Source organism: Ceratotherium simum, chromosome 3 (genome assembly GCF_057802395.1).
Source record: "Ceratotherium simum simum isolate JZ-2026a chromosome 3, ASM5780239v1, whole genome shotgun sequence".
Taxonomy (NCBI): domain Eukaryota; kingdom Metazoa; phylum Chordata; class Mammalia; order Perissodactyla; family Rhinocerotidae; genus Ceratotherium; species Ceratotherium simum.
Window position 1 is genome coordinate 41,828,310 of NC_141902.1, and position 15,115 is coordinate 41,843,424.

The 15,115-nt window shown below is 40.0% G+C and overlaps 1 protein-coding gene and 1 long non-coding RNA gene across 2 annotated transcripts in view; one reads left to right on the forward strand and one right to left on the reverse strand.

Moving 5' to 3' along the window:
* The window catches only part of LOC147917541 (uncharacterized), a 40,230-nt gene extending 29,060 nt beyond the window's left edge, over positions 1–11,170 (forward strand). The window contains exons 2-3 of the long non-coding RNA XR_015550467.1: positions 7,556–7,625; positions 10,919–11,170. This is a non-coding gene — a long non-coding RNA (uncharacterized LOC147917541). The remainder of the gene's footprint in view (positions 1–7,555; positions 7,626–10,918) is intronic.
* The window catches only part of SLC30A4 (solute carrier family 30 member 4), a 30,050-nt gene extending 18,842 nt beyond the window's left edge, over positions 1–11,208 (reverse strand). Inside the window, exons 1-2 of the mRNA XM_004421530.3 lie at positions 10,818–11,208; positions 4,178–4,324 (exon numbers count right to left, since the gene is read on the reverse strand). Of these exons, the coding sequence (XP_004421587.1) occupies positions 4,178–4,324; positions 10,818–11,208 (538 nt within the window). The remainder of the gene's footprint in view (positions 1–4,177; positions 4,325–10,817) is intronic.
* Between the last annotated feature and the right edge of the window lie 3,907 nt (positions 11,209–15,115).

A 15,115-nucleotide genomic window follows, 5' to 3' on the forward strand; every position in this document is an offset into this window, starting at 1 on the left:
GAGGGGACAGAATGAAAGAAAGAGTGCTCTGAGTAAATCTTTTCTTTAAAAAATTTTTTTTTTACTTTTGCAACCTATGTTTTACATATTTAAAAAATAAACAAAGGAAAAACCAACCCCTGTCCTACTCCGCATGCCATCAAAACAAAATTAACAGTAACAAACCAGAAGTGTCTTAGAGGGATTCCTTCTGCAATGTTCTTTAGGACATGAATCCCCAAGTCTTGGTATTAGAGGTCACCAGTGCCACGTTATTTAAATGTGTCCAATGTAAACACACTTTCCCCCACAGAACTTGGAGAGATTACTCATGAAGCAGTGGTATTTTGTGGAACACAAGGACAGCTATTGCTTTGGTTTATAGCTTTATTCAATTCTACATATCTTTGTTGTCTTTTTAGTTCTCCCCAAGTCACCATAAGTTTTCTTCCATTATTTCCACTATTACTTCAAAGAGCAGAATAAGTGAAATAAGTTCTATATCTAGATATATCCTAATAGGATTTTGGAATACAAAAGAAGAAAAAGAAGATCCCAAAAGGCCTGCCTAGTGTGAAGGCTTGAGTCCCTCCTTAGCTCTAGGAAATACTCATCTACCTAGACCTTAACAATTCTCTTCCTTTTATTTTTTAGATAACTTTTAAAAATTTAGCTAAAATTCATACAACAAAAAATTCGCCATTTTAACAATTTTAAAATGTGCAGTTCAGTGGCTTTTAGTGTACATGCAAGGTTGTGCAACAATCACCACTATCTAATTCCAGGACATGCTCATCATGCCCCAAAAAGAAACCCCATCCCCATTAAGCAGTCATTCCCTTCTATTTTTTAAATTCTCTATTTCCGATTTAATAGTGCAACTTTGGACCTCCTAGATTATTCTTTTATAGTTTTCAACTTCTTCCTCCTGTTTTTAACTTTTTATTCTATATCCTAGGAGACTTTCTTGATTATATTCTGTAGTCTTTCTATTGAAAAAAATTTTTTTTAACTTCAGCAATATTTCAGTTTCCAAGAGCTTTTTCTTGTAATTTTCTCCTTCAAAATATTTTAGTTACATTATTCTGAATATATTAATAAGATAATTTAAAACATTTTCTTCTGTTCCTTAAGTCACCTCTTTTTCCTCTAGGACTAATTTTTCTGTTAGTTTAGTTTTGGTCCTTTTCTTTCATGCTGCTGGTTTTCCTCATTTGCTGAAAGATCCTTGGTTGTCCATTCACATTTAGGGCAGAAGGATATGGAAACTGTCGTTTGCAAAAAGGAAATGCCGGAAGGATAAGCCATAAACTAATTAAAATGGTTGGTGTATAAGGGGTGTAGGGCAGGGCAGACAAGGACAAGTGCATTACTTTAGGGTGAGTACGTGGGGGACCAAGCTCTAAGGCTGCAGAACCCTGAATTCTTGTATGAAGACTTATTCTGGAGCATCAACATCCACACTAGAAGCCTCAGCTTTCCCCAAATGTTTCATTCAATTTCTTTCTAGAAGGACTATCTGGTGTTTTACATGGAGGAAAATGCAGGCTGCCCAAGTAGAGGTGGGGTAGGAAGGAAGGTGGGGGCATGGTGTACTAGTGGGAGCAGTTGCCATTTATAGTCACTCAATTAATCTTCCTTGTTTTCAGCACCAATTCTCACTTCTGCTCATCTCTGTCCCTGAGTCTTTGGAAATCTGTTGGGCTGATCCACTTCCTAGCTCACGGTACTCTAGGTTGCAGCTTCTTGGCTTTAGCAAATTTGCAACTGCAAATTCTTGCAGTTTCTTCCTTCAACCCACCCCCAACTACTTTCCAACTTCCAGAAATTTCTAAAAATTTGTAATTGGTGACCGATTTGTTTCTCTTTGTTGTTTTGGTGCTTTTTATTTCAATGGACTCTCAGGAGAAACAGGAGTCAAATGCTGATATCTAGTCTTAGATATCTTGAACTTAGTGCTTTTAAGGAAAGGAAAAGATTAGACTTTCTATAGAAACTTGCAGAGACATAATAGAACCAGACAGTTCTATATTCTCTCATCTTTTCACAGTACTTGTTATTTATGAAGAAACAAAGTGACTATCTAGATAAATACTAAGGTTTGTTTAATATTTAATAGAATTGTCATGATTATGGGTTCTTAACTTATTATATGTAGGACTTTCTATGTTCTGTTATTGCATGTTTCTAGAGGGAGAGTTCTACTGTTTTCATTAGAATTCCAAGGGGCCTAAAACCTACAGGAGATTAAGAACCACAGGACTAAATGAAATGCACTCTCTCAACTAGTGTTAGAAGGTAAAAATCTCCATTCCATGATGCTTTGTTTAAGTTTTAGATCTTAAACTGCAGGTGTTTAAATCACAAAAGATTGAAGTTTGAAAATAATTTTGAAGTTGTTTAAAAAACTCCAAGGCAGGGGCCGGCCCTGTGGCGTAGCGGTTAAGTGCGTGTGCTCCACTGCTGGAGGCCCAGGTTCGGATCCCAGGCGCGCACCGACGCACCGCTTGTCAGGCCATGCTGTGGCAGCATCCCATGTAAAGTGGAGGAAGATGGACACAGATGTTAGCCCAGGGCCAGTCTTCCTCAGCAAAAAGAGGAGGATTGGCACGGATGTTAGCTCAGGGCTGATCTTCCTCACACACATACAAAAAATAAATAAAAAATAAAAAAATAAAAAACCCCAAGGCAATCAGTAAACAAATGAATGTATAATATGTTGTAAAGCAGTGGGGTTTCTTTCAGGAACACATCCAAATGCATTATGCAGTGGCTCAACAAATAATAGGAAACAACCTCACTCAGGGCTTTAGCTCTCTTGTGCAGTAGCTCAGAGTACTGAGGGGTGGGGATGCCAGATAATTTCCCAACTGATGACCTGGATAGCTACTTGGAATATAGCCATTCAGGTACAATATCAAGTTTTACACTAGAAGACCCAGTGACTAAATTTTAGAAGACCTAGCTGCTGTGTTAAGATTAGGCTAAAAAGTAACAAAGAAGGGGAGAAACTAATTGATATATTAGCCAAGAATTTCAGTATCTCTAAAAAATAAACCAAGATGTTAATTCTGGTTAAGAGAGGTTTTTCTGAAGCTACCTAAATGTCAACTTTTGGGTTCTAAGCAAATGACAGCTGGTCATGTGGCACTTCAAACAATAGTTCAAGTAACGGTTTCATACATATTTTAAAAATAAGTAAAAATTTAAAAACAGTAACACAGCAAGAAGCAGAGTTGTGTGGATAACAATGTATGATTTTAACTTCTCTTAACTGAACATTAATATTTGTTCAAAATAGGAAAATAAAAATGTATGCATTGTTAAAGAAAAAAACCTCAGTGACACTTGTTAAAACAGTAAAGACGACTTTATTCAAGAGGAAGAAGCTATCAAGGTAGGTATAGAGACCAGTGGGGGACAGAGATTGGGCTCAATTCTGAATACTGCATAGGCAACTGGGAATTTACAGCCAAGGAGCAGCGTGGGGGTCAGTGGATGGAAAATTACTAAGAGGAAACATCAAGGGTAAGGGCTAAATTGACCTAGTAGAATTCTTGCTGAAGATAGGCCAGGGTGCTGAGACATCACCTGGGGAATAACCCATCAGATATTGAGAGGGGGGGTTCTGTTCAATTGGCTTAGTAGGGTTCTTGCTAAAACTAGATTTTACGAGGAAATGCACAGATGGGCTTGGGAGAAGGTTCAGGAGACTGACTAAAGTTTGGTCAAGCAAAGAATCTTTCTCAGCGTTCACAGAATTATGTTGACACAATGGCCACAAGGAAGGTCAGCCACACTATATATATTATACATCTTATAGTAATGCTTAAAATCTGGGCTACCGTAGCTTCGGTTGGAATACTTGAAGAAACAAGTTAATGCTCATTAGCGAATTAAACTCATGTGGTTTTGCATGGTTCAATAAGCTGAAGGTAAACTTTTTTCTGATAACATCTTCAAAAAGACATAGGGAACAACATCTGAAGATTAATGATTACCATATAATTTTATGTGTGTGAACTGGTTAGCACACTGTACCCTGGAAGATACGTATCTGAATAAGCGTTGTTCATCTGTCTTCACTTGCTTTGTTCAAACAGGCTATTATCAGGAATATTTCAGTTAATCAAAGGTTATAGTTCATTATAGTTCTACTATAAAATTTTATAAACCAAAAGAAACTCCCATTACTTACCTAAGCGATGAAATCCAAAGGTGAATCTTTTGGTTGGTGATTTTGAAGACAGCCACAAGGCAAGCAGGGTCAGTATGATGGCACTTAGGTCAGTCAACATGTGAAGGGCATCGGTCATAATTGCTAGGCTATTTGCAATGTATCCGCCTTAGAGTAAAGGTGAGAGGTAAGAAGAACTAAGTTAATTAAAATAAAAATGTAAGCAATCAAACCAAAAATATGTAACATCCTACAAAACATGAGCTTTTACCTAAATCTTTATCCTATTACAATTAAATCAGGGTATCCTGAAATTTTATGCAAAACCTTAAATATGTGTATATTTTTCAGGTGAGAATGTCCATTTCTGTGACAGATTCTCCAAGCAGTCAATGACCTTAAAAAAGTTAAGAAACACTAAATTAGGGGCTAACACATAAGCCGCCCACATAACACATAAGGGGCAGCTTTTACTCAACCTCCTAATTCTACTATTAGACAGTGAAATTAATAACCACAATATCTAAATATTACAATAAAGCTGAAGAAAAGGTAAGTATTCACTTGTTTGGGAGGGTTTGAACATAAAATTAAACTGAAGAAACTCCTAAAATGTACATTAGTTCAAAACAAAAGATAAAAATTTAACTGATTCATTTGGATATAGATAGTAATGTCTCCTAATAGAGGGATAAAAAGTGGTATTTAGAATACAATTTTTTATATTGATTTTCCAGGCATTTTATATAAAATATATTTCACATATTTGTGTGTGTGTATATATATATGTTGTTGCATTATACAACCAATTTTCCTAGCACCATTCATTGAATAAGCTTTTTATAATACAATTCAGAGTATTTAAACTTTTATGTGTATCAGAATCACCTGGAAGGTTTGTTAAACTAGATTGCTTGACTCCACTCCCAGAATTTCTAATTCAGTAGGTCTGGATGGGGTCTGAGAATCTGCATTTCTAACATGTTTCTAAGTGATGCTGATGTTTCTGGTCTTGGAACCACACTTTGGGCATCACTTATATTCTACAGCAAAACTTCATGATCAGGGGATTGTGACACATAACTGTGCTGAGCTGTTGATCCCCCTATTCCTGTGATGGGTGTTCAGAGCCAAGAGCAGCAGGAGAACTGGAGCAGGTGATCTTGTAGTCACATCCATTTATTCCAGGGTGCTCTATAGAAATAGCATTTTTCATGTATTCCCAGACATGAAAAAGCTGGAAATCACTGAGACAAAATACAGCTTGGTGGTTAATAACATGGGGCTTTGGAATCTCAAGACCCTGAGCAAGTTACTTGACTTTTTTGAGCCTCAGTTTACTCATCTATAAATGAGGATAATACCTTAAAGCTGCACTGTTCAATAGAACTTTCTGAGATGATGGAAATGTTCTATCTGCACTATCCAATCAAGTAGCCACTAGTCACAGGTAGCTTTTGAGCATTAGAAATATGGCTATTGCAACTGAGGAATTGAATTTTATTTTATTCAAATTAATCTAAATTTAAAGAGCCAGAGGATCAGCAAAAATAGCAGAGAAAGGACCTCTGAAAATCATCTCCTCCATAAAAGCAATGAGAACACAGGCAAAAATTAAGTCAGCTTTTTCAGAACCCTGCAAATTAACCAAAGGCTGATACAGGTAGCATTTATTCAAGGAAAACGGCTGAATCTTGGTAAGAACAATGAGCTCTGTGGCATTTTAACCTGCCTTGTACATATCTCCCCCTCTCCAGCTCAGCAGTAGCCTTGAAGACCAACAAACAGCAATCACAGTGAAAACCTCAGCCTGGCAGCCCCTGCGAGGGACAGACTGGGGTTGGAACTCTTTGAAAGCTCCATTCCCAGATTACTGCTATTATTTGACCTGTCTGGTAGTTCCCTGGAAGACCAAACTTGCAAAGCTGTTTTTCTTTGACTTGACTTGGAGCTCCACCCTATGCAAACCCCAGGGAGTGTTGGTCAAAAACAATCCAAGGCAATTGTTTAACACTGCAGCTGCCTGAGGGAACAGATAACAATGTGTTTCCTGTATTCTGAAATTTTACTATGATGTACCTTGGTGTGGATTTATTTTCACCCAATTTGCTAGGCTTTTCTTAACTCTTTCAACCTGGAAATGTATACCCTTCAGTTCTGGGGAAATTTCTTAAACTATGTTGTTGATGATTTCTTTCCTTCTGTTTTCTCTATTCCTCAAACTCCTATTATTTGGAGTTTGAACTGATATACTAATTTTCTTGTCTCTTTTCTTCTGTTTTCCATTTCTATCTTCTTGCTCTACTCTGTGAAAGATTACCTAATTCATCTTCTATTGAGCTTAAAATTTTTTTTTACGTTTTTATTGTTCAAAACCTTTTTACCGTGAATTTATTTTTCAAAGCAGCCTGTTTTTGTTTCATGGATACATGATCTCTCTTATCTGTGTGGATACCAATTATTATATTAATATACTATACTATATTATATACTAATTATATTATTATACTATTATATCTGCCTGGCTCTTAAAAAGGTCTTAACTCGCTTTATTTCTTTTAGCCTTGTTCTTTACCCACATTTCTAGGAGTACCTGGTACAACCAATTCTGGGCCTACTTACGAATCTCTAATGCAGTAGTTCTCAGTTGTGATCCCCAGATTAGCAGTATCATCATCTCCTTGGAACTTGTTAGAAATGCAAATTCTCAGGCTCTATCCCAGACCTACTTAATTAGAAACTCTGGCCCAGCAATTTGTGTTTTAATAAGTTCTCTAGGTGTTTCTGACAAATTAGTGTGACCTGGATTGGTTCCTAGCTTTCTCCACTGCTTGCTTAGGAGTTGGCTTTCTTGGGACAGTTAAGTCAGTTACCTCTTTTATCTGTTTCCTTTCTAGTTTTCCAAATTGGTGTTGCTATTGTCTCCTCTCCAGATTTCCCCATCTGTGTGGAGGAAGACTATATATATACACACTATAAGTATATACTTATATATAGAGAGAGTGTATATATATATATATATATACACACACACACAAATATATAGAGAGTATGTATATAGGTACACTATATATACACTGTGACTATATATATACACTAATGTGACTATGAAATTCTCTCTCTGTATATCCCTTTATTGTATGTATGTATCCCTTTATTTTAGTTTAAGAGAGGCTTTAGGAGAGAATACAATTAGATGCATGAGTTCATTTGCCATCTTTACCTGGAAGTCTGTTTGCATTCACTCTTCAAGCTTTTTCATTCACAATAAAAATGCAGTTGTTAGAGTAATCAATAACTCTGTTACTAAATCCTAAGGATATTTTAGTTCTCATCTTATTAGACCTCTCAGCAGCTTCAACTTATTTATTTCCACTTTGAAATACTCTCTTTTCTTAGATTCTGGGATACCTGTTTGCCTTCTGCCTGACTTCTAAAGTTGGAGTTCCTCAAGACTTGGGCTCTCAAGGTAATTTTTTTCCATTCCTATGGCATTATATACTGTATACCTCTCTCCCTTGGCCTCTCTTCTGAACTACAGATTCATAAGTAACAGCTCACTAGACATCTTTACATGGCTATTTCACATACATATGATAATACGTCTAAAACAACCCTTGATCCATGCCTAAATCTTGCTCTGTATTTTCTCCCTGCTTCATAAATGACATATATTTCCACACACTCAGCTGCTTAGGTGAGAAACTTCAGAAGCATTCCTGACACTGCTCCCCCATCAACCCCTACATCCAAACCATTAGCCAATATTGTCAATGTTACGTCTGGAATGCTTCTCAATCACTACATTTTTCTCCATCCACTCTAGTCCAAGCCATAATCATTTCTTGTCTGGACCTCTGCAGTAGTTTACTTGCTTCCATTCGTGCACCCTCCAATTCATTCTTCACATAAGAGCCAGAGCAATCTGTTAAAAAGCTAAAGCCCATCATGTCACTCTCTGCTTAAAAGACTTCACTGGCTTCCCATCATAGTTACAATAAAAACTATACTCATAATAATATGGTCTGCCTGATCTGGTCCCCCTGCCTCTTTCCTGCTTGCTCACTACATTCCAGCCAAACTGGCCTTCTTTTCAGTTCCTTTTAAAGAACTAAAAGTTTTAGGACCTTCGTACATGATGTTCTCTTCACTTGGAAAACTCCTCCTCCACTTCCTTTGCTTGAATAACTCCTACTATCTTTTTTCCGTTTAACTGTACCTGGCTCATAAATAAACTTTGTCTCACTGGTTACTATGTCTTATAAGTACCTTGTTCTTTTTCTTCATTGCACTTAAGACCATTTGAATTTTAAAGTTACTTGTGTTTATTTAACATCTGTCTCCTTCATTAGATTAAATGCTTCCGATATTAGTGATCATAACAGTTTTGTTCACCATAGTATATCCAGAACACGTAGCACAGTGCTTGGCATACAGTAAGTACTCAAAAAATACTTGCTGAGTGGAAGGAAGATAAGAATGGACCTTGTATAATGAGCAAGTTAGTGGCAAAGCCAAGATTCAAAATCGAGTTTCCTCTTTTAGATCTTTAAATTCATGTTTTTATTACTCCATACTTCCTACATAAGATGCTTTATTTCTAGGTGCTTTGAACGTACGTTAATAAATGCTCTACTGTATACAATTCTATATAACATTCTGAATAGTATTGTTAATGCCTATCCTACATACTAGCATCTCTGTATTGTTTAACAAAAGATTTTCATATTTGAAAAGGAACACTTATTGTGGCTTTCACAAAACAACATTTACCAAATAAGAGACTTCAAAAATGGTAAGTCAGGACAATCGTATTTAACAATTTTTACTTAGGCGAAACAAACTCTAAATTAATTTTAAGGGGGAAAATTGTGTTTAATGTGATTTTTAAATTCAAATATTAAATATTAACTTCAAGAATCACAAAGTCTGAATGACTATATATTCTAGCTGTGTGAATCTGGGCAAATCATTGACTCTTAGTATGCTGAGACGATGTCTTACCTGGCCACAGCTTTACTCCCATCTTTTAATTTGTTTATAGCTTAAGCATTTATAATTCTCTAAGCATTTATAATTCTCTAACACAACAAAAATTAATTCAACAAAAATTTACTGAGTGTCTACTCTGTGCCAGTCATTGTTCTAATAAGCTGGAAATTCAGCTTATTAAATTTCAGTGGAGGAAGACAGATATTAAACAAGTGAATATACAAACAAGATAATCTCAGATGCTGAGGGCTTTTAAAGTTGGGGCAGAAACAGGGACGAGAGGTTTACTTTAGTCAGTCTCAGAGGTATCTTTTGAGATGACATATGAATGACAAGAAACCAGTCGAGATTTGGGAAAAGGCAGTCCATATAAAGCAGCGTTTTTCAAACTGCAGGCCCGACCTATTTGTGGACCATGAAACCAATTAAGTAGGCTGGGACTACAATTGAAAAAATATTGGAACACATCGCATGAAATAAAGCTTTGTTTTAGTTATATATATATTCATACATATGTGTATATGTGTGTACATACATATGCACGCATGCCTGCACGAGTCACAATGCTAAGTGTATTCTTACTTTTGTGAGGTCAAAAAAGTTTGAAAGCTACTGAGGTAGAGGGACCAGGTAGGTTGAAGGGCTTATGGGCAGCAAGGAGCTTTGTGAGTCGTAGGGAGAAAGAAGGCCAGCATGGCTGAAGGGAGCACTGGTGTAAAATGAGGTAGGAAAAGTATATAATTTTCCTGCATATAACCTCCAGCCAGCATCTTAAATCTAGACTGCCACCTCTGTTCTCATCGTGGTTCATCATTGAGACAACATGGGAGAATAATCGCCCTGCTTTAATGTCACTTTGTAAACTGTCCCTAAGAGAAATTAGCAGTTACGCTAATGTGACTGTGAAATTAATCTCTAAGAAGGTATATTATAGTGAGAATGTTCTACTTGAATAACTAAAAAACAGAAAATAAAACCAAGTTCATATACCCTAGGGGAGCCCTCTGGTTCCTTTCAGATCCTCCTTTTAATGAAAAACGTTCAGGTTAGTTGGTAGTATTCAATTTTGCAAATCTCTTGGCTATAAACACAAACGGAAATAGTATAAAAAGACCATTTAAGTCAAATGTAGAGGGAAAAAAGCAGGAGACTGAGACTGTAGATATGGCTTTTCCATTAACCAGGTAAGTGTCCTCACAACTTATTTAACCTCTCTGGGCCCTCAGATTCCCTATGTGTGAAAAAAAAAGGTGGAGCAGGTTTTCCGTAAGGTCCCTTCATACTGCAAAATTTTATGATTCTAATTAATTTTAGAACAATTTACTATTTTAAACGTTGCAAAAATTAACCTGGTGTTTTATCAGAATTTTTTTTAAAAAGAGGAAGTTACATGATATACAATGAAGATAATGTCCTTAACTTTACAGTAGGTGACACAGTGTTTGGAGAACTAGAAGAAAAAGTCAAAGTTATCTCTGGAAGTTTATGTCCTACTTAGGTTGATCTGCACTTTGGAACCATGAGGCCTTTTTCACATCACGAGATCAGTAGCTTGATAAATAGCAAGATTCCTGAAAAGAAAGTTTAAACCTCAAATCATGTGTAACTAAAGCTTGACAAAGGCTCTCCAGGCAAGGTAAACGGAAAGTGAGTTGGCAACACAACTCACCTACAAGTTCTCCAATCATGAAAAGCAAGTAAAGAACGGCAGCGATGCTCAATCTGGTTTTCGCCTTTCTCTGCTTCAGTAACTCTCTCTGTTTGCTGCAGTTGTCACAGGGGTCCACCTTCAAACTCAGCTGACTGTTGGTCAAAGGTAGGTCCTGGTCCAGTAAGGAGTCGTCGTCGGCCTGGAGGGCCGGGTGCGCCCCGTTAATAGGCCTTTCCGGGGTTTCAGAACCATCATCGGCCACCACGACTCGAAGTTTGTTAAACCGAGAAAGCCCCTCGTCCCCCACCTCGTCCGAGAAGTCAAAGGCGCTGGTGTCATTTAAGAACAGCGGCGCATCATCCTTCCTCAGCAGAGATTTGAGGCGCTTCCACGCGCCGGATCCGGCCATGGCAGAGGCTGAGCGGCCGCGGCGCGGAACGGCTGGGTGCAGGCGGACTGCCGGCGGCTCCTGCTTCACCGGGCCGCCAGTTCCCGATGACACTGCCGCGCGTCCCTCCCCATCCTGTAGAACACGAAGCACGTTATAAATTAAACGCGCCCCAACAGTGCCCGCAAGTTCTGAAGCCCCGGGCGGCGGGGGCGCAGGGCCGGCCCGGAGGCGCCGGGGCTCCGCGAGGGGGCGGCGCGTCTGCCTGGGGCGCTGCCGCGGGGCCGCCGCTCATCTCCCCGCTCCCGGCCGGCTCGGCGGGCCGGCTCGCCCAGCTCGGCCCGGGGCGGCGGGGAGCTGGGCCGTCCTCCCGCCTGCCGCGCCGGCAGCCGCAGCCGGGCTCCCTGGGTCTGACAGCTTCGCGACCGGGGGCCCGCAGCCGCCGCCTCTCCCCGCCCTGCGCGAGGCCGCGCGCGTGCGCCGGAGCGGCCGCGGGCGAGGCGCGCGAGGGAGGGGTCGGCGCGAGGACACGCAGGCCCGTAGCGCGAGGCTGGGGCGCCCGCGGGGGGCGGGTCAGGGGCGCGCGCCGGGACCCCCGCCCCTCGCCCAGGTCCTGGCTGCCCGGCCCCGCGCACCCGGCTCTGCCGAGGGACACTCACAGACCAAGCCCCACTCTCCGGCTCGGCCCTTCCCCTTCCTCTTCCCCAGGCTGGGAGGCATGTGGGGATGGAGCCGGGGTCCGCGGGCGAAGTGGGCAGATTCGAACGATCCCGCCCGGGGCTGGGCGTTGCTGCCGGGAGTTTGCTCCACCGACGGAAGGCCGCGGGAATGTTGGGTTGGGATCTTGGTTGCGGATGCTCGGAAGAAAACGAATTTAGCGCTTTCTTGCCAAGTGGGAAGCGAAGCAGTTGCTGCCTCTCTGGCAAGTTGGCAAAATTTGCTGCACAGTCAGGTCCACTTGGAGAGGGCAGGGCTTATGGTCCTCAGCAGTTCTGTGTCCTGCTTTATAATTACTATTGTTTTTCAGCAAATGTGTTTCCTTTTTGTGCTCACTGCCACGTTCCTTTTGCCTCCAAGGTATTTACGATATGCACTAACCGCAACCACAGAAAATCTACGAGAGGTTTCTTTTCTGGCCCTTGGTGCTAACAGCAACAACAACCACAAAAAATTTAAAAAGAATTAAGTTCTGAATAGTAGCTTCTGATTAGGATCTAAATTTTAATGGCAAAATGGAATGGCAGTAAGCTTCCCCCCACCCCTTCTCCCGTGAAAGTCTTAGAGATTCTTAATCCAGATTCCCTGGATAGGTTTTAGGGGATTCAGGAGGCCTTAAATTTATGTGCAAAATTTTGTGGGTATATGTATTTTCTTGAATAAGTTCTTTAGCTTTCATCATATTCTCTAATGGGTTTAAGACTCAAATGAGATTTAAAACAACAACACTCAGGAGAACTCATAGATCAAGCCCCTAGCTCATACTTGGAGTTGAATTGCCTGCAAACTCCTATTTATCCAATTTATATAAATGTTGTATTTTGACAACAGTCTACGTGGATTACCAAATTTCAAGTTAAAAAATACAAAAAGAATATAATAAAAAGTCATACGAAACATCATTTTCCTCTGAAGATTAAGATATCACTTGAGAATCTTGCACACCTCAGGTACTAGAGCACCAATTGCTTTTGGACTCCAGGGCAGTCCCTCACTTTTGAATGCCCACCATATTCCTACAGAGCTGCAGCCAGGGAAGTCAGGTTAGGAAACCTAGATCAGGGATCCCATGGTTCCCAAGACCCAGAATATTCAGTAACCAGGGCACTCAGGTCATTATCAGCTGAAAAGAGAGAGCTTACTGAGGGTTGCTTTCCTAACCTCAAATATTTTAATCCACCTGGTTTGCCAGTAGGTTATTTGTTGTTTTTCATTTCGGTTTGTTATACTGCCTGAAATTTTACTAATGAAAAATACTAGTGAATAAAGCAAAGATTTTGGGAATATGATTGCTCTCTCTTTAGTATAAATTCTTCATATAAGATTCCATTTAAGGAAAGAGGATAGATGTTTTCAAGAAAAGTTGAGGCAAGAGCATGGATTGTTTTGGGTATTCACAGTAAGCTCTGTTGGGAAGGACTGTGGTTCTGAATCTCGATTTATTTTTATTATTTTGTGTCACTGGGTACCTGGAGAGAGTGATGGGAGGACAACAAAAACTATATGGTGATTTTAAGATATGTCCACAAATTCTGTGATACAGTTCCCATCAAGAGGTGGCGCTTAATTCCCCCTCCTATTGAGTGTGAGCTGCTCCTAATGAATAGCATATGGCCTATAATGAATAGACTATGACAGAAGTGACAGTGTATGACCTATAAGAGTAGGTCATAAAAGGCATTGCAGCTGCCTTCTTGTTGTCACTCATGGATCACTTGCACTGGGAAAAGCCGGAGCTACCACGTCATGAGGAACTCAAGCAGCCACATGGTGGGGCCCATGTGATGAAGAACTGAGGCCTGCTGCCTATAGCCATGTGAGTGAGTCATGTTGAAAATGGATCTCCAGCCCCAGTTAAGCATTCAAATGGCTGCAGCCTAGGTGAGGTGACCTTGACCTCACGAGAAATCCTGAGCAGAACCACCCAACTAAGCTATTCCCAGATGCCCCACAGAAACTGTGAGATAATAATGTTTATTGTCTTAATATGGTAAGTTTTGGGATAATTTCTTACACAGCAAGAGATAACAAATACACTCTAGATCAACTTTCCTCTGTACCAGGAAAGACACTTTTCTACTTCTTTTATCACATGGGCTCTTGTGCCTAGGCCTGCCCTTGGGCTAGAGGGTTGATTTCTGTCATTGAGCTTTAAAATGGGCTAAATAAATAGACTTCTGTGAATAGTCTTGGAATGTAACCACCATTTGCAACCTTATTTCTATGGATTCAGAGTTTATAACAATAGACAAATGAACTTTTGAAACATAATCCATTTATCATCTGGGTACTGCCTACAGTTCTACTAGCTATTGCTCAGTATGCCATTCTTTTATAAGACACTTCATACTTCTTTCCAGTATGAAGAACTTTTGTGCATGGGCAGATTGCCAGCCATTTAGCCCATCTCTTAACCAGGTAACCCATAGTACACAGATTGTTTAGGTAGGAGCAGAGGCCTTTCAGGTCAATTGCAAAACACATGCCTTGGGGCAGTTAACTGGACTAGGCACAAAATATCCTATGTTAAAACCTGGCCCAGATATCTCTTGGAACGAATGACAATGCTAAAAATAATGCTACAGCTAACATTTACCTAAAGCTTGTTGAAGTGCCAGGCACTATGCAGGGGACCTGACTTTCATGAGCTCGTTTAATCCTTACAACATCACTATGAAGAAGGTAGCGATTCAAAGCATGGGTCTTGGAGGAAGACTGCCTGTGTTTGAATCCTGTTTTCGTTTACAGTCATACAATCTCTGGCAAACTATTTAACCTCTTTGTGCTTCATTTTTCTTACCTATAAAATGGGGATGATAATAGTCCCCACTTCACAGGGCTGTGGTAAGGATTAAATGCGAAAATGCATGTAAATCGTGTAAAATTAGCACAGATAGTTCCTAGCACAGAGTGTGTGCTCAATCAACGCCAGCTATTATTTTTTAAGTAAATGAAGACATGGAGTCTCAGGGAGGGTAACTATCTTGGCCAGGGTCCTACAGCTGGCAAAGAGAGCAGGAACTCCATTCCAGAGCAGTTTGATTTCAGAGCTCCAGCTCTTAACCATTACTCTACACTGTCCCCTTGGTTTCTTTCTGCACACAAGTGGAATGAATTGCACAAATGCATCCAGCTCCTTGAGATGTGCTAGGAGAGACCCCTGTTTCACATATCAAAGATTTGCCAGCACCTTGGGACCTCCGTATCATCC